The 19402-nt window shown below is 46.0% G+C and overlaps 1 protein-coding gene across 3 annotated transcripts in view; it reads left to right on the forward strand.

The window, feature by feature from the left end:
- Slc28a1 (solute carrier family 28 member 1) overlaps nt 1–17989 on the forward strand; it is a 57497-nt gene extending 39508 nt beyond the window's left edge. The window contains exons 11-18 of one of the 3 annotated variants that reach the window (XM_008828173.2): nt 1147–1272; nt 9237–9367; nt 12519–12687; nt 12785–12982; nt 15119–15200; nt 16435–16533; nt 16638–16749; nt 17019–17989. In XM_008828173.2, coding sequence (XP_008826395.1) covers nt 1147–1272; nt 9237–9367; nt 12519–12687; nt 12785–12982; nt 15119–15200; nt 16435–16533; nt 16638–16749; nt 17019–17091 — 990 coding nt within the window. In that variant the 3' untranslated portion in view covers nt 17092–17989. The remainder of the gene's footprint in view (nt 1–1146; nt 1273–9236; nt 9368–12518; nt 12688–12784; nt 12983–15118; nt 15201–16434; nt 16534–16637; nt 16750–17018) is intronic. The other 2 variants (XM_029561145.1, XM_029561146.1) reach the window with 2 other exon arrangements.
- The last annotated feature ends 1413 nt before the right edge of the window (nt 17990–19402 follow it).

Raw genomic sequence — 19402 nt, forward strand, 5'->3', positions numbered from 1 at the left:
GATGGAGTCAGAGCATTCTGTCTCCATGTGGAGACATCCAGGTAATCTCAGGCAGTCTGGAAAGGTCTCCCAGGAAATAAATTCTCTTATTTATTTATTTTTTTGATCTTTTTGAGACAAGGTCTCCCTCTAGCCCCAACTGACCTGGAACTTGCTATGTAGACCAGGCTGGCCTTGAACTCACAGAGATCTGCCTGACTCTGCCTCCCAAGTGCTGGGATTAAACCACACCTGGCTGTGAAAATAAACTTTTGTTCATTCCCTCTATTAGTTACTTTTCCTGTCTCTGTAATGAAATTCCTGACAAAAGCAACTTAATGAAGGAAAAGCTTGTTTTGGCTCACAGTTTAAGGATATAGTTCACGGCAGGAAGGGCATGGCAGCAGTGGTGTGAGGCAGCTGGTCATATTGCATCTATAGTAGAGAGGTGAATGATGATCCGTTCACTTTCTCCTTTCTATTCAGTCTGGGAAGGGATGGTACTACCCACATTCAGGGTGGGTCTTCCTTCCTCAGTTACACCTCTGGAAAGGCCCACCCTCACAAATAAGCCAAGAGGTGTACTTCCATGGTGATTCTAAATCCAGTCACACTGACAATTAAGATGAACCATGACACCCCTACCTCCCTATACCATGGAACATTGCCAAGAATCATAGAGGACCCATAGCTGCACTGGGTGAATAAAGAGTAGCCCAGACTTCCCCACATGAGCCAAAGCGTGTGCCCATCCTTTCTTACTGGTACCGCCTGACCTCAACAGAAGTTCAGGCCTGGACCTACATCCGCTTTCCCTCACATGGCTTGAGCAGGGGTGATTCTAGGAACCTATTCAAGCCTCTGTTTGCTCCACGGGAAAATGAGATGACCAATTCTGTCTCAGAGGTTATGAACACTGATGGGGAGGTGACTGGGGTGCCTGAACAGGGTGGGCTTCAAAACAAGGGATCAAACTGGGAGTGAGATTTGGCGGTTTGTCCATAGAGGTTGGATGAAGATGAGGTTCAGAGAGGCTCAGCTGAACAGGAACCCACCCTTGCCATCACTTTCCCTGGGATTCCCTAGCACCCCCTTGTGACCACCTCTCCCAGTCCAGGATCCAGTGGAGTCACTGCAGCTTGACCTGTCTATTTGTCTTGTTTGTAGACTGAAGCTCCTCTGCTGATCCGGCCCTACCTGGCAGATATGACGCTCTCTGAAGTTCATGTTGTCATGACTGGAGGCTATGCCACTATCGCTGGCAGCCTGCTGGGTGCTTACATCGCCTTTGGGGTAGGTAGAAGCTTCCTCTGTTTGACTATGCCAAGGCCTTGAAACCAGCTTTGTGGAAGACCCACATGTTCCTGGTCACAGCAGCCACCAGATGTTCCCTCTCTTGTTGGAAGTCCAGCTTTGCTTGAGCAAGGCAAGCCTGCTCAGGCTTCTCACATGGCCACTGGGGCAGATCCCAGAACTCCCTTTACTAAGCACTTACTATGTATCAGGCAATTTTTTGGGGTGTTTTAATATCACCATTTTATAGATAAGCAAATTGAGGCTTGGAGAACAAATTAATGTCTAAAGATCCGAGCCCAGAGCTATCTGACTCCAAAATGCATGCCCACTTCTTCATAGTCCCACATCTAAGCTGTCCCTTAGGATCTGTCCTATAACTCTCTACAAACTCTCTCTCTCTCTCTCTCTCTCTCTCTCTCTCTCTCTCTCTCTCACACACACACACACACACACACAAATACTGTGGACTTAGGTACTCTCTTAGGTCCTAAATCATTACTATGCAACATAACACTTTCAGAGGTCCAATTTTAGAGATACAAACTGGGCTCTTAATTCAGGCTATTGCATGTGCCGAAAGGATTTTTCTTTTTCTTTTTCTTTTTTTCTTTTTTTGGCCTTTTTGAGACAGGGTCTCCCTGTAGCCCCAGTTAACTGCCCTGGAACTCACTATGTAGACCAGGCTGGCCTTGAACTCACAGAGATCCAACCTGCCTCTGCCTCCGAAGTGCTGGGATTAAAGGCATGTGCCACCATGCCTGGCTTGCAGAGAGGAATTTTTAATGTGTCCCTGATAGAGTGCCTGGTAATAATGCTTTATGAAATACTGTGTACCTATTTGTGCTTTCACATACAAAGCTTCAAAAAAATTTTTTCTCTTTAATTAGCAAAGATATCCCTAGTTATGTAAGTAAATGTTTTTGTTTTTTGCTTTGATGTTTTTTAAAAATATTTTATTATATGTATATGAGTATACTGCCTGCATGTATGTGAGCACACCCGTGTCGTGCAATGCCGTGGAGGTCAGAAGAGGGCTCCGGATTCCCCTGGAACTGGAGTTAAGGATGGTTCATAGCTTCCATGTGGGTGCTGAGAATTGAACCCGGGTCCTCTGCAAGAGCAGTCAGCGCTCTTAACCACTGAGCCATCTCTCCAGCACCTGTTTTGGTGTTTTTGAGACAGGGTTTCCCTGTATAACCTAGGCCAGCTTCCAGCTAGCTATGACCCTCCTGCTTCAACCTCCCCAAGGCTAGGATTACAGACATGAGCCACCACACTCAGTTTATATAATGCTATGGTTTGAACTCAGGGCCTCAAGCATGCTAGGCAAGCACTCTACCAACTGAGTTATGTCCCAGCCCCACGAATAAGCTGTGTTTTTTAAAAAATATGCATCAAATACTATTTTTTTAAAAAAATATTTTATTTTCTGGGTGTGGTGGTGCATGCCTTTAATTCCAGCACTTGGGAGGCAGAGGCAGGCAGATTTCTGTGAGTTTGAGGTCAGCCTGGTCTCCATAGTGAATCCAGGATAACTGGGGCTACAGGCAGACCCTGTCTCAAAAAAACCAAAAAAAAAAGATATTTATTATTTTTATTTTATGTGTATGTGTGTATTGCCTGCCTGTAGGTAAAGGCACCCGTGTCATGCAATGCCCACAGAGGACAGAAGAGACTGTGGGATCCCCTGGAACTGGAGTTACGGACAGTTGTTAGCAGCCATGTGGGTGTTGGGATTCGAATCTGGGGCTTTTGCAAGAACAGCCAATGTTCTTAACTGCTGAGCCATTTCTCCAGCCCATGAATAAGGTTTTTAAACCTAAACTGAGTGTGGCAGTATACAACTATAATTTCATTATTTGGGAGGTAGAGGTGGGAGGATCAGGAGTTCAAGGCCAGTTACAGAGACTACTGGAGACCCTGTCTCAAAACAAACTGAAAAACAAAAATGCTCTCTCATCGTTTCCAAGCCTAGTAAGCTGCTCTGGAGGCTGAAGTAGGAGGATCCTTTAAGCCTATAAGTTTGAGACAAGCCTGGGCAACATAGTGAGACTCACTGCCTCCTGAGCCCTGGGAGCACAACACATTTTAATGTGGAAAATTGTTCATTTGAGCCATTGTTAAGTTGGGGACCATCTGTTCTGGAAGAGCTTTATCCTTTTATTCCATCTGGTTTACAATTCAGCCCCTTCCATCTCTTTCTTAGTCATGAGTCCAGGCCCAGTCCAGGCAGTATGGCCTCCCAGCCTCAGCGCCCCTTCTAGAGCTCTGATTTGGAACCTCAGGCAGCAATCATAGCAGCTCCTGGGGAAAGCACCTAACAGATCTTTCCTTCTTTGGTCCCTGCATAGGACTCTCTGGCTCCCAAGAAGCTCTCTTCTGCCCCCACCTGGCCATCAGCTGCCATTGCCCAGCTTCCCTACCCTTTTCCCCAGCCTCTCCAACTCTGTTCCAGATAGGCGCCCAGATTTGTTTGCTTGTTTATGTTTTAGTGGTGGGCATCAAACCCAGGACCTCACATATGCCAAACAAGCATTCTGCCATCGAGCTCCATCCTCAGTTCACAGCTTTAAAAAAAGTATTATTATTGTACATGCCACAAGTATGTGTATGGACAACTTTTGGGAGCTGTTTTCTCCTTCCACTGTGGGTTCTGAGGATTGAACTCAGGTTGTTAGGCTTTCCTGACAAGTCCTTTTACCTGCTGAGTCATTTCTCACTGCCTCCTCTCCCCTGAAGTTCACAAATTCTTGAGACCTTTCTCTTTGTGGCTCAACTTCTAACGCTTTGGCCCACACCTTCCTATTGCTGATATCTGGATAGTTCTAAGTCCTCCCTGTCCAACATAGTAACCATGAGCTACTGAGCACTTGAAATGTGGCCAGTCTGATAAGATGTACTGGGAGACTTTGCACAGGAAAAAAAAGATATTTTATAAATAGGTTTATACTGGATTACATGGGTGGAAAAATCTCGGGGCTGTATTGGGTTCATTAAAACACAATGAGACCATCTTTCTTCCACCTTTCTTCTTTTTGCAGTGCTCAGCTTCACTCACAGGCGATACAGCTCTGTATCATTGAACTACATTCTCAACCTTGGTTTTTGTATTTCTTTATTTTTCATTTTGAGGCAATGTCTCACTAAATTCCTTAGTCTGGCCTTGAACTAGTGACCCTCCTAACTCAGCCTCTTAAGTAGTTGACATTACAGATTTGCACCACCAGTCCTGACTTTTTTGGTACTTTTTAAAATGTGGCTACTAGCCACAATAAATGCATTGGTGTTTTTATGTGTGGAGACCCACACCTTGTAATACTCATGCACAGCTACACTTAAAACAAAACAAAAACAACTGTGGCCTCCAGTGCGGCAGCCATGGGACCTGAATGGATTATCACCAAACTGAGAAAAAGACCAGGGAACTCATGTGGTTTCTTGACTTTTATTGCCTCATACTCATGAGTCCCCTGGTCTTTTTTCAGTTCCATATAATCCATTCAAGTCCCATGGCTGCCCCACTGGTGGCCACAAACAACGTGACAAATGTCAAGCTAGGATGTGATCCCCATTACATTTGTATTAGACAATGCAGGCCCAGGTCTTCTCTCTTGTCACATAGCCCCACGTGTCATCATCCCATTGTGACCTATACATACACACACACACACACACACACACACACACACACACCCCTCCAACTTCACTGTTGCTTTCAAAAGCTCTAGAACAGATATCAACTCTTCCTGCAAATCCATACAAACCCATCTCATGACTCAGGCTCATTGCTGAACCCAGGCTGCTCAAGGTGACAGTCAGGAGTTGACCTCTCATGTTTCTTGTTGAATTGTACCCAAGTGGGAGCCCCAAGGACAGGTTCTGCAAGATCCAGAGTGAGCCAAGTGAGCAAGTGAGCCCACTGCTTAGTTCCACATTTGTAAAATGGACAGAAACCTACTTAGCATGGTGTTTTCCATGCTGAAATATTTTATAAATAAGTTTATACAGATTGCATGGGTGGAAAGAAAATTTGGGGGGATATATTGGGTTCATTAAAACCCAATGGTTCTGCAAATAAAAGTGCTTGCCACAAAAGCCTGACAACCCAAGTTCAATCCCCAGAACCCACAGTGGAAGGGGAAACCACAGCACAGTGCTAACAAGGTGGTTGTTCCGACATGTTAAGATCAGAAACCTGTCCCACAGTTTGGATCATTTATTTCTGTTCTCACTAAGCACTTCTTTGAAAATTATGATAGAATACTCTTGTCCTCTGTTTCTTTCCACATAATACGCCTGTGGGATAGAAAAAGGTCTGGGAGGCTGGGATGGAAGTCATTCGTGACCAGGCCACTGGAGGCAAGGCTGGGGAGGTCACAGTCACAAAGTATACTGCTGGCAGTGGGAAGCACAGTATGAACAGACCCAGCCACCAGGCTGCCATCCTGTGTAGGACTAAACCTTTCCATGGACACCAGGAAATGGCCACTGTGGCATTTGAGGCTGTGGCCACAGTGGTCCCAGAATATGTGTTCCCATTGAGATGCAAGTTTACAAACTGAGTGCAATCTCCAAACTAGAGAAAGAGGCAGGGATGGTGGACAGAAAAACCCAAGATTCCGGGTGTGGCACTGTCCATGTTGGAGCTGGGCAGCCAGGAAGGAAGCAAGTAAAATTCTGAAGTCCTGAAGAGGACCCACCCTGAGCTAGCCTCTATCCAAGAAGAATCAGGGTCCTGGGCCTGCAATAAAATGAGGAAAGATTTCTTTTGGTTCATGGCTTCAGGGGCTTCAAACCACAGTCACGTGGCTCCATCATGGCAGAGAGGGCGGGGGAGAGAGTGCTCTGTCCATCTCATGGCTTCGGAGAAGCAGAGAGACAAAGAAGAAGTTTGGGCACAAGGTGCACCCTTAAAGATACGTCCCCAGTGACCTACTTCCTCTAACCAGGAAGTAGAGGAAACTTTCTCTAATCTAACACATTCAGTGTGAACTCACCAAGAGATTAACCTACTGATGAAGTCAGTGCCCCCCCACCCCCGCCAGTGAGGGCGAGTCAGTCTCTCAATAGCACCACCAACTGGGACCAAGCCTTCAACACAGAAGTCTTTTTGAAGGGTACTTCATTTTGAATCCTAAGTGGTTTCTGCTTCTGACAGAAAGGAAACAACCGGGGTTTAGTAAAAGAAAGAGGATTTCAGAGCCTGAGCATCCTTAGGGCTGCTTCCTCCTCAGCACTTTTTTGTTGTTCCCTGAGAGGATGAGGAGGCACCCCCCAGGGATGTCTGCCCTTTGCTTTCATTAGCCTGAGCACATGTCTTAAACTTACCTCCCTCCTTTTTTCCCTTTTTTAAAAAACAGATAAAGCTAGGTGTGGTGGTGAATGCCTTTAGTCTTAGCACTCAGGAGGCAGAGGCAGGTAGATCTCTGTGAGTTTGAGGCCAGCCTGGTCTACATAACAGGTTTGGACAACATAATGAAATCCCAACTCAAAAACAAAAAAAAACAAAGCAAACCCCCAAAATAGAGATTTATTGATTTTATTTAAAATGTGTGTGTTCGTGTGTGTATACACTGAGGCCAGAAGAAGGTATCAGATCCTCTAGAGATGGATTTACAAGCTGTTGTAAGTGCCGGATGTGGATACTGGGAAGTAAACTCAGGTCCTCTGAAAGAGCAGCAATCACTCTTAGCTGCTGAAGCCATCTCTCCAGCTCCTTCCTTTATAAAAAACAAAACAAAACTGGGTCTCTGCCAGGCGTAGTGGTGCATGCATTTAATCCTAGCACTTGGGAGGCAGAGGCAGGCGGATCTCTGAGTTTGAGGTCAGCCTGGTCTACATAGCGAGTTCCAGGCCAGGCCAGCTGGGGCTACTGGGAGACCCTGTCTCAAAAAGACCAAAAAAAAAAAAAAAAAAAAATTGGCACTGATTAAAAAGACAAAACAAAAACAAAAAACAAAATCTGGGTCTCTTATATCAGGCTGGCTACTTGAAGTGGGGAATTTCCTGTCACAGTAAGTATTCAAAAATGGAATACTGGGATTCACTCCTATACTAGTAAGTACATAAGACACAATGAGGCTGGACTGACCAACCTCTTTCCTCCATCCCAACTCTCAGGTTCTGGAGCTTTGTCACAAACCTCTTAGCCAGTGGGGAAAGAGAGCTAGCCTAGAGGAGAAGGAAGAACCAAAGGTCATGGTGGCTGTCCTAATTTGCTTTCTGTTGCTGTGACAGAATACTTACCAAAACCAACTTGGAGAGAAAAGGGTTCATTTTAGCTTACAGGTTACAGTCCATCATCAGGAAAGACAGGGCAGGAACTCAAGGTAGGAACCTGGAGGCGGGAACTGAAGCTGAGACCACTGAAAACACTGCTTATTGCTGCTTCTGGCTTGCTCAACTAGCTTTCCTGTACAACCGAGGCCCACCTGCCTAGGATGATACCATCCACAGTGGGCCACACCCTCCTACATCAATTAGCAATCAAGAAGATGCCCTATACATATGCCCATGGAAAAAATTCCTCAACTGAAGTTCCCTCTTGGGTGTCTTTAGTTTGTGTCAAATTAACAGTGGGTTTTAGTTGCTCTTCTTCCTTTATTCTGGACAAGTCATAGTTAGTCCTTTGGGGACTCAATTTCCTTTTTTTTTTAAATTTTATTTATTTTTTATTTTATGTGTAAATGGGGTAGCAATACTTGCTCTCCCCCACCTTTTTTTTTTTTGTCTTTTTGAGACAGCATCTCCCTGTAGCCCCAGCTGGCCTAGAACTCACTATGTAGACCAGGCTGGCTTCAAACTCACAGAGATCTGCCTGCCTCTGCCACCCAAGTGCTGGGATTAATTAAAGGCGTGAACCACCATGCCTGGCTAAAATTATTTTTATTTTTGTGTGTGTGAGTGTATTGCCTCCATGTAGGTAGGTGCACCCATGTCATACAATGCTCATGGAAGTCAGAAGAGGGCGTCATATTCCCTGAAACTGGAGTTATGGATGGTAGTTAGCTGCCATGTGATTGCTGGGAATTGAACCCAGGTTCTCTGCAAGACCAGTCAGTGCTCTTACCCATTGAGCTATCTCTACAGCCCCAGAAGTGTTTTTTTTTTTTTTAAAAGAAGTGGTGGGGGCTAGAGATATGGCTCAGTGGTTAAGAACACTGGTTGTTCTTGCAGAAGACCCAGGTTCGAATCCCAGCACCCACATGGCAGCTAACAACTGTCTGTAACTCCAGTCCCAGGGCATCCTACAGCCTCTTCTGACTTCCGTGGGCATTGCAGGACACGGGTGCACTTACCTACATGCAGGCAATACATGCATACACATAAAATAAAAAATAATAAAATTTTTTTAAAAAGCAGTGATCACTTTTTTTTTAATGAATTTTATTTGTGAGCATGTATTTGTATGAGTGTTGTATGAGTGTAGATACACATGCATGTGGGTTCTGAGGATCAAACTCAGGTCAGCAGACTTGGTGACAAGCTCCTTTCCCTGCTGAGCCATTGCCTGAGCCCTGGCAGAAGTACTGGGAGGATGTCTGATTTATACATTAGCCCATGATCCTGTATACATAAACAGTATTATTAATGATCATGTCAGCTGTAATTCAATGAAGATACTAGTGGGCTGAAGAATGTGTCCCTGTGCACTACATTTCCACTACCTGTCTCCCTATAACCTCCGTTTATTTATTTATTTATTTTTTTAATTTTAAAATTTCTGAGATGGAGTCTCACGTAACCCAGGATTCCAGGCTGGCCTTCAACTCACTATGTCACTGAGGATGACCTTGAATTTTTGATCTTCCTGCCTCCAATTCCTAAATGCTGGGATTACAGGCATGTGCCACCATACCTGGTTTATGTGGTTCTGGGGAATCAAGCCCAGGACTTCATGCCAAGTAAGCAGTCTACTAACTGCCAACATCCCCAGCCCACCTTCCCTGTTATTCTTGCAGATTGATGCTGCCTCCTTAATTGCTGCCTCGGTAATGGCAGCCCCCTGTGCTTTGGCCCTCTCCAAGCTGGTCTACCCAGAGGTGGAAGAGTCCAAGTTCCGGAGTGAAGAAGGAGTGAAGCTGACCTATGGGTAAGTGCAGCAGGAGAGCCCTGGGAAAGAAAAGCAGTGCCGGGTAAGAGAGAGGTGGAGGGAAGTACTCACGGCTGTCTTCCACTGCTCTACAGAGCTTAGATGTAGATTCACATGCAAAAACACAGACTCTTGCTGAGGTGGCTAATGCTGGAAGATGGAGAGTTCAAGGCCAGCCTGGCTACTAGCAAGTTCCAGGCCAGCCTGGGCTCTATAGTGAGACCTGTCTCAACAAAAAGTAAAAAACCAACAACAAACACTGACTCCAGTTTTTACATCATAGTGTCCTATTTCTTTTTCTTTTTCTTTTTTTTGTCTTTTTGAGACAGGGTCTCCCTATAGCCCCAGCTGGACTGGAACTCACTCTGTAGACCCGGCTGGCGTAGCTCACAGAGACGTGCCTGCCTCTGCCTCCCAAGTGCTGGGATTAAAGGTGTGTGCTACCACACCTGGCTAGTGTCCCATTTCTTAGGAGTTAGAAACAAAGGTCAGATCAAGGTTCAGGAGTGGTTCAGGTCTTAGGGGTGTGACCTAGTGTGGGTCTATGTTGCTCCCAGCCACCTTCTCTGCATGCCAAAGCTCTGACCATCAGGTGGCAGCCTCACATTGACATGGGGAATGCCAGCCTCCTAAGAGGCCTTTGTCATGGTCTTAATCCACTGTTAACATCCAGTTCTTTAAAAATGTTGAAAAGAGGGGCTGGAGAGACAGTTCAGTGGTTAAGAACACTGACTGTTCTTGCAGAAAACCCGGGTTGAATCCTAGCATCCACGTGGCAGCTAACAACTGTCTATAACTCCAGTTGCAGTGGATCTGACAGCCTCTTCTGTCTTCCCCTGGGCATTGCACTTACCTACATGCAGGCAATACAAGCATACACATAAAATAAAAATAAAAATTTTTTTAAAAATCTTGAAAAGACGCTGAGTGTGGTGTCATGCACCTGTAATCCCAGCACTTGAGCGGTGGAGGGAAAAGATTAGTAATTCAAGGTCATGATGACAGAATAAATTCTAGGCCAGCTTGGGCTACATGAGGCCCTGTCTTAACACTCCCCACACTCAAATATTGAGAAGGCACCACTTTGGGCCAGTGTGCTTGGGGACAGAGTGGTTAACCCCAGCCTCAGACCACTTGAGGCTATGGAGCAGCTCTATCCTGTGGAAATAGACAGTGAACCACATTTATCATTTTACTCTCCTCTCCTTCCCTTGCCTCCCCTCCTCCGACTTCCCTTCTCTTTATTTTGAGACAAGGTCTCCTGTATCCCAGGCTGGTCTTAAACTGACTATGTACTGGACCTTCTGATTCTCTTGCCTCTCCTCCCTGAGTGCTAGGATTACAGACATGTGCTACCATACCCAATACATGTGGTGCTGGGTATCAAACCCAGGGCTTTCACATGCTAGGCAAGCACTCTACCAGCTGAGCTCCATCCTCAGCCTTTATTTTATATTTTCTATTAAACCTCTTTTTTTTTTTTTTTTGTCTTTTTGAGACAGGGTCTCCCTGTACCTGCAGATGGTCTGGAACTATGTAGACCAGGCTGGCCTTGAACTCATAGAGCTTGCCTCTGCCTCTGGAGTGCTGGGATTAAAGGCATGCACCACCACACCCAGCCATAAACATCTTTTTATTACATTTCATTTGTCTTTTTTTTTTTTTTTTTTGAGACAGTGTCTCTCTGTAGCCCCAGCTGCCCTGGAACTCACTATATAGACCAGGCTGGCCTTGAACTCACAGAGATCCACCTGCCTCTGCCTCCCAAGTGCTGGGATCAAAGCTGGGCACCACTGCACCCAGCTTGTTTATTTATTTGTGTGTATGTATGTGGGTACATATACACCACAGTGCTTGTAGAGGTCAGAGGACAATTTGTAGGATTTGGTTCTCTCCTTCCACCATGTGAGTTCCAAGGATCAAACTCAGGTCACTAACCTTGGCAGCAAGCTACTTTTACCTGCTTACTTTAAAAAAAAATAAAAAGAGGGGCTGGAGAGATGGCTTAGTGGTTAAGAGCACTAAATGCTCTTCCAGAGGGCCTAGGTTCGATTCCCAGCACCCACATGGCGGCTACAAGCCATCCTTAACTCCAGTTCCAGGGGAATCTGAAGCCCTCTTCTGACCGCCTCAGCATTGCATGACACGGGTGCACTTACCTACATGTAGGCAATACATGCATACACGTAAAATAAAAAATAATAATTTTTTTAAAGAGTTGAAAGAGATGCTGTTAATAAAATATTTTACTTAACCCAATATATCAAAAACATTTTAATGCATGTGATATAAAAATGACTAATAAAGCCGGGCGTGATGGCTCACGCCTTTAGTCCCAGCACTCGGGAGGCAGAGGCAGGCGGATCTCTGTGAATTCAAGGCCAGCCTGGTCTACATAGTGAGTTCCAGGACAGCTGGGGCTACAGGGAGACCCTGTCTCAAAAGACCAAAAAAAAAAAAAAAAAAAAAAGACTAATAAGATGTTTAAAAACATTTTAATTCATGATGTGATCAATAAAAATGACTAATAAGATATTTTCTTCTGGCTGGGATGAGGACTCATGCCTCCTTTAATCCCAGCGCTGGGAAGGCAAAGGCAGGTTAATCTCTGAGAGACCAAGGACAGCCTGGTCTACATACCAAGTTCCAGGCTACCTGGAGCTGCAGGGAGACCCCATCTCAAAACCAAATAAATAAATAAAATAAATTTATTTTCCTCCTCACCCCAAATCCTCAAAATCTGGGTGTATCTTGCATTTACAAGACAACTCAGTTGGAACCAGCCTGCTTTCAAGTGGCTGGAGCCACAATTAGCTGAGGACTCCTACCTTGCAATGTAGCCTAGAAACCTGGGTGTTCTCTTGGTTCTTTGATCACAGCTCCCTTCTCCCTCTTCCTCTCCCGTGTCTGTCTCTATCTCTGTCTCTGTCTCTCTCCTCTCTCCTCTCTGTCTTCCTCTCTACCCCTTCTCCCTCTCCTGCTCCTTCTCTCCCTCCCTCTCTCTTCTACCTTTCTCTGTCTCAGCAGGAAAACAGGAATCCTCTGATTCTGAAGCAGTCCTTGTCCAAGGTTCTTCTTTGAACCTATAGGGTGGGGACCTTGTTGCTTGTGGGGTCAGGCCAGTAATAACACTTGTTGATCCCAACGGCAGGGATGCTCAGAACCTCGTGGAAGCAGCCAGCGCTGGAGCTGCCATCTCTGTGAGGGTTGTTGCCAACATTGCTGCCAATCTGATTGCCTTCCTGGCTGTGCTAGCCTTCATCAACGCTGCTCTCTCCTGGCTGGGGGACATGGTGAACATTCAGGGACTCAGCTTTCAGGTGTGGCTGTGGTGGAGGGGATGGTCTTGGCGGGGAATAGATGGAGACCCAGCAGAACTCTCGGTCCTAGCCATTTCTCTTGACCTTGTACTCTCAGCTTATCTGCTCCTACATCCTGCGGCCTGTGGCCTTCTTGATGGGCGTGGCTTGGGAAGACTCTCCGGTGGTGGCAGAGCTGCTGGGCATCAAACTGTTTCTGAATGAGTTTGTGGCCTATCAGGAACTCTCTCAGTACAAGCAGCGCCGCCTGGCAGGGGCTGAGGAGTGGCTTGGAGACAAGAAACAGTGGATCTCAGTGAGTGTCCCCCATCCCTTCCCTTCAGTAGGGGGATGATGCAGCATTCCTGACAGACCCTGGCAGCTGCCTTGGTGGCTTGCTGGGACTGTCTGGAACACAATGAAGGAAACGACTGAGTGTCCAATGAGCTACAAGAGTGAGTGATAGCAGAGGCAGGTGGATCTCTGTGAGTTAGAGATCAGCCTGGTCTACACAGCTAGCTCCAGGTGAGCCAGAACTACACAGTAACACTCTGTCTCAAAAATAATAATAATGAAAAGAGTTCAAGAGCTAGGAGCCCCTTCTCCACAGTCCCCAGTGATATACTTGCTCAGTCTAAGGCCTAGCTTTTTCTGTTGACATTTATTCTAAAAATACCCAACAACAAAATTATAGAACTGTACAAAATGTCTTTTAAAAAGATTATAAAGTAATAAGCTAATATTGAGAATGAAAAAAATATGCATCATCTACAGCTATTGCTCTTTTATCCATTTTCTTCTTTTTTTGTGGTGGTGGTGTTTTAGACAGTCTCGTGTAGCTCAGGCTGACCAAAGACGCATCAGAGAATGGCTTTGAACTCCTTATCTTTCTGCCTCTACCTCTCAAGTGCTGCGTTTACAACCAACTTCTTTTATTCTTTTAAAGACAGAGTTTACACAGCTGTTATCCATGCTGTGTTTTGGATAGCTTTTCTTCTGATTATTATGATATATGTATCTTTTTAAAAATTTTAGTGCTAGAGATTGGACTGAGAGCCTTGTGCATGCTAGACAAGAGTACTACCATTAAGCTACATATAATGTATCTTAAACTTATGTATCTTAAAAAACAGCAAAGAATTTTTTGAGGCAGGATTTCACTATATATCCCTGGCTAGTCTGGAACTTGCTATATAGACTGGGCCTCAAACTCACAGAGATCCACCTGCTTCTATCTCCTGAGCACTGGGACTAATGGCATGGACTACCACACTCAATCACTAAGTTAAAAAATTTCTCTCTCTCTCTCTCTCTCTCTCTCTCTCTCTCTCTCTCTCTGAAGAACTTGCAGGAGTCACTTCTTTCCATGTGGGTTCTGGGAATGAACTCGGGTCGTTGAGTTTGGAGCAAGTGAGCTAACCCTCAGAGCCATCTCTCTCACTAATATTTATGTAGCTTAACATATTTATCAATTCTGTATGGTTGAGTTGTTCAAATGAGCTATTTGGCTATGTGACAATGCTGAAACGAATGTCTTTTTAAGTTTTTTAAAACTTTTATTTTATGTGTATGAGTGTATTGCCTGCACATACGTAAATGAATCTGTGTCATGCGATGCTGGTAGAGGTCAGAAGAGGGCGTCCAATCCCCTGGAACTGGAGTACAGATTGTTAGCCTCCATGTGGGTGCTGGGAACTGAACCTGGGTCCTTTGTAAGAGCAGCCAGTGCTCTTAACCTCTGAGCCATCTTTCTACTCTGAAACCAATGTCTTAGAATTTTCCTGTGTGTAGAACTTTTCCTGCCTCCTGGCATTTCCTCAGGAGCTTCCCCAGATGTGGGCCAGTAGAACCACATGCGCCAGCAGCAGCTTTCCTAACTAGCGTGGTCACTGCAATTGCCACCAGCTGTGTCCTTGGGTATCTATTTCACCAGAAGCAAAACAGCCCTGGAAGTCTGTATTTAAAAACAAGTTTGGGGGCTGGGAATGTAGCTCATTTGGTAGAGTGTTTGCCTAGTGTGTATGAAGCCCTGGGTTGGATCCCAACACCACATAAATTGGGTGTGGTGGCACAAGTCTGTAATCCCAGCACTCAGGAAGTGGAGGCAGGGGGATCATAAATTCAAAGCCATCCTTAGTTACATAGTGAGTTAGAGGCTGGCTTGGGGCTACTTAAGACCTGTCTCTTTAAAAAAAAAACAAAAAAACAAGCAAGCAAACCACAAAAATTGGGTAATTAGGACACAGGGTTAAAAGACAGCGAGAGTAGACTGTGTCCTTGAGGTAGTGAAGCGTGAGCTGAGCTGAGGTGGCATATGAAGCTGGCGAAGGAGGGTCATGAAAGGCTCCAAGGCCAAATAGAAGTGAGTTAATTAAGGTCAGGAAGCCTAGGTTATGGTATGGGGTGCTTTCGTCCAGCTGAGGGGAGCCCTCCTTGTTATCTGTATTTTCAGGTCAGAGCAGAAATCCTGACAACCTTTGCACTTTGCGGATTTGCCAACTTCAGCTCCATCGGCATCATGCTGGGAGGCTTGAGTGAGTCCTGAGACTCCACAGCACCACACCCAGGACTCATAGGGACAGTTGGGGTGGAGGGGATGGAGACAGTGAGCAGAGTAAGGGGGGACATAAGGAAATGAAGAACACCCTCACCCTGTTTCCTTTATGCTCCCCCATTTGCTTCCCAAATGTGAGTTCTCAGGCTCACTTCCACCTTCCGTGTCCCCTCCATGGTCAGCAGGGGAGAGGAAGGCTCTGCTTGGACATGGGCAGCAGCCTTCATCATGGTGCAATAAGCCTGGTTTACAGAGAATGAGACTGGGTATTGGAGAAGTGAAGTGATGGCCCAACTCACTAGCCAGGAAGTGGCTCGGTTTGTATTTAATCCTAGGTTTGCCAGACTCCAAATTTACCTTCTTAGATGGGCATAGTGGCACACATATAGTCCTAGCACACAGGAGGTTGAAATAGGAGAATCATGATTGCAAGGCTGGCCTGGGCTATATGAGAACTTGTCACAAAAAACAAAACAAACAAATAAACAACAAACAAAAAAACAAGTGCATGGTAGTGCATGCCGTTAATCCCAGCACTTGGGAGGCAGAGGCAGATGGATCTCTGTGAGTTCAAGGCCAGCCTGGTCTACACAGCGAGTTCCAGACCAGCTGGGACTGTAGGGAAACCCTGTCTCAAAAAGACCAAAAAACAAACTAGCAAGTAAGCAAACAAACAAATACGTCCTGGGCCAGTCCTGACTCCAGGTTGTCCTCTCTCTCTCACACACACACACACACACACACAAAGATACACACAAATCCAAGGGGCTAGGAGTAGTTTAGCTCAGTGGGTAGAGTGCTTGCTTAGCGTGTGAGAGGCCCTGTGTTTGAACTCCAATACCACATAAACTGGGCACGGTGGCTCATGTCTGAAATCCCAACACTCAGGAGATAGAGGCACAAAGATCAGGACTTTAAGGTCTATCATTCTTGGCTACATATAGAGTTCAAGGCCCGACTAGTCTATGTGAGACCCTGTCTCGTAAAAAAGAAAGAAAAAGCCCAACAAACAAACAAACACAGATTCTTTTCCTTCACTCTTGCTATGGTGGTGGTGGTGGGTATTACTATGCTTTGAGCCAAGCCAAAGGACAATGAAAGGCCACATTTGCCCCCCAGCCACACAGTGGAAGAGGGCAGGTGCCAGAGCTGCAGGAAGTGGGCAGAGGAGCAGGTAGCTTTCTTGGTCCTGAGTTCTCTTGCCTCCTTTGCAGCCTCTCTGGTCCCTCAGCGAAGGAGTGACTTCTCCAAGATTGTGATCCGGGCATTGATCACAGGTGCTTTCGTGTCCCTGGTCAATGCCTGTGTGGCAGGTTAGTACCAGCCCAGAAGGCTCAGAACTCTGAGCTCTGATATTCTAGCTGCCCCTATGCAAGACTGACCCCAGGGCTCAGCCACCAGTTGCTTCCCTCCACAGGGATACTGTATGTGCCGAGAGGGCCCGATGTGGACTGTGTGTCTCTACTGAACCAAACCCTCAGCAGCAGCAGCTTTGAAGTATACCAGTGCTGCCATCAGGTCTTCCAGAGGTAAGGGCCTGGACTGTGGACCATGGGGGATCTAGGAGCACCATTCATGAAGTGTGGCAGAACCAAGTGCCTGAGCGCTTTTGGCACTGGGGGCAGGATAAGGATGGCTGCAGTTGCTGTGGCCTGGGAAGAAGGAAGTGAAGGCTTGAAGAAGCTGGCAAGGAAAGGTGGACCAGCAATAGAGAATAATTTTTCCAGAGTTGCACAGCCCACTTGTGGCTAGCAGAGGCAGCCTGGACCTCCCACTGAACCTGCTGCTTTCTTTTCAGCACCAGCTCAGAGTTCAGCCCAGAGGCGCTAGAAAACTGCTGTCAGTTTTATAATCACACAATCTGCACATAGAGACTGAACATCTTCATGCCCTCAGAGGCCAGTCTTCCCAGAAAACAACAGTCTTCAATGAGGCCATATGGCTTATAACTGCTTCTGTTCTGCAATTGGGAAAGAGTTTGGCCATGAGTTGGGGATGTTGGTAAATGAAGGTTGCCTCCCACCCCTGGCCATATCTCTGCTTTCCAAGTCCTACCTCTCCAAGTATGAGCTCCTAGGGTCTCCATTGCCCCCTCTCTCTCCATGTGCCAGCATTCTGGCCTGCTCTAGTCCTCCCTCTCTGGGATTCTCATGTTCACCTGTCCAACGTCTCCTCCCATCCCTCATCCCTCCTTGTGTCAGACTCCCCTGCTCCCTTCCAAGCACTAGACTCTGTGGCCTCCCCAAGAAGCTGTCCCTGGAGACAGCTTCCTTCACTCACTTCCTCAGCATGCTTCCCAAACTGGTGTCCTGCAGGATATTGTTCCAGCAGGTGAGCCATTCAGAGGGGTCAGTGATCTACCAGGTTTGGAATATACTGAACTAAATAAAGTTAGACAGGGTTGTTTGTTTGTTTGTTTTTGAGGCAGGGTCTCATGTAGCTTATGTTGGCCTTGAGCTTACTATGTAGCTGAGTATGACCTTAAATTCTCAATTCTCCTGCTATCACCTCCTGAATGTTGGAATTATAGGTGTGTACCACCATACCTGGCCCATAAGAAGTTTTTATTTGGGCTGTCAAAATAGTTCAGTGGGTAAAGGCAGCTGCCACAAAGCCTGACAACCTGAATCTCATCACTGAGACCCAAATGGTGGAAGGAGAGAATAATTTCTGCAAATTGTCCTCTGAGCGCCACTTCTGTGCATGGCACATGCCATCATCTGCCCCCTCCCCAAATTAAAAAAAATAATAAAGTGACTTTAAAAATTATTATTTATTACTGTATGTGTGTGAGAATATGGGCTTGCCACTGTGCATGTGTGGAGATCAGAAGACAACTTTTGAGACTTGGTTCTCTCACCTTGTATCCTGAGGGGCACTTATTCCTCTGGGTCAGGTCCTGCTGTGGAGAGTTAGCCCTGGAGGGAGGTGCATTGGTGTCTTAGTGGCATTGGTATCTTAGTGGCTATGGTGAGGCAGAAAAAATGGCCTTGAGAGGGGGTGTTTACCGACCTGGGGCTAGACTGTGGGCCCACAAGGTGTAGGTGAAAGCTAATGGAGACTTGGGCAGAGTGCAGAAGTGATCTGGACCAGCGGCCACTGAGCCACAGAGCGGAATGGGGTGCCAGGTATTTGCCTTTGTAAGTTATTCTATTTCCCCTACCCAGGTTATAAACTATGAAAAATTCAGATAAGGATGTGCTATATGGTTTGTCTAACAGCACCAGGAGCAAGGGACCCTAAGAGAACTCAGGCGACAAATTGGCCCACCTGGCAGGATGACAGGGCTCGGAGCCACAAACAGTGGGAATTAGGAAAAGCAAGGGAGCTAATGGCAGCACTGATATGGATCTTACAATGGATTATAAAATATGTAACTGGGGTTGGGGATTTAGCTCAGTGGTAGAGAGAGCGCTTGCCTAGCAAGCGCAAAGCCCTGGGTTTGGTCCTCAGCTCCAGAAAAAAAAAAAAAAAAGACAAAATAACAAAAAAAGAGCAAAATATATAACTAAAAAGGAGCCGGCCATGCAGAACTGCGGGCCACAGCTGTGTTGTAAACGTGGGAAAATAGCCCAGTTGCGGGTATATGAAAATTTATTAAAGGTTATAGAAAGGCTAGAAAACTTTTACAAGCCTGGGACAGAAGCAGAGAACCCAAAGAGGGGGCGTGGCCACTTTGCATAATAAAAGATTTGCCCAAGGCAGGGGAAGCTGAAAAGGCTACGGAGGTGCTGGCAGATCCAGCTGCAGAACTTGAGAGAGAGAAAGAAATAAAACCAAAACCGGACATTTTAACTTGTGTAAGGTCCAAGGACTCTGGAAAAAAGACAAATAATAATGAAAAAGGAAACGACCTAAAAATGAAAGTAGCTAAATCTGCCCCTCAGATTCAACCTTTGATACAAAAAGGAAAAAAGAAGCTAGCAGTGCTGTAGCTGGGAAATATTCCACACTGGAACTGTTAAAACTAGGAGAAACTTCCAAGCAAGCAATCAAAGAGCCCCTCACCACATGGCTTGTGAGGGGACATGGGAGCAAATAACTTCAGTCTAAGTCCTTCAGAAGCTTCACAGCTGAGTTATATAACCACCCATCCATCCTTGCAATATAGATTCTTCAACCTAGGCCAATGCAGAGGTGAACAGTCCTTAATGGGATGGCTGGTGGAAGGCATTAAAGATA

This window comes from Nannospalax galili, unplaced genomic scaffold (assembly GCF_000622305.1).
Source record: "Nannospalax galili isolate Female #2095 unplaced genomic scaffold, S.galili_v1.0 scaffold1533, whole genome shotgun sequence".
In the NCBI taxonomy this organism is placed as follows: Eukaryota; Metazoa; Chordata; class Mammalia; order Rodentia; family Spalacidae; genus Nannospalax; species Nannospalax galili.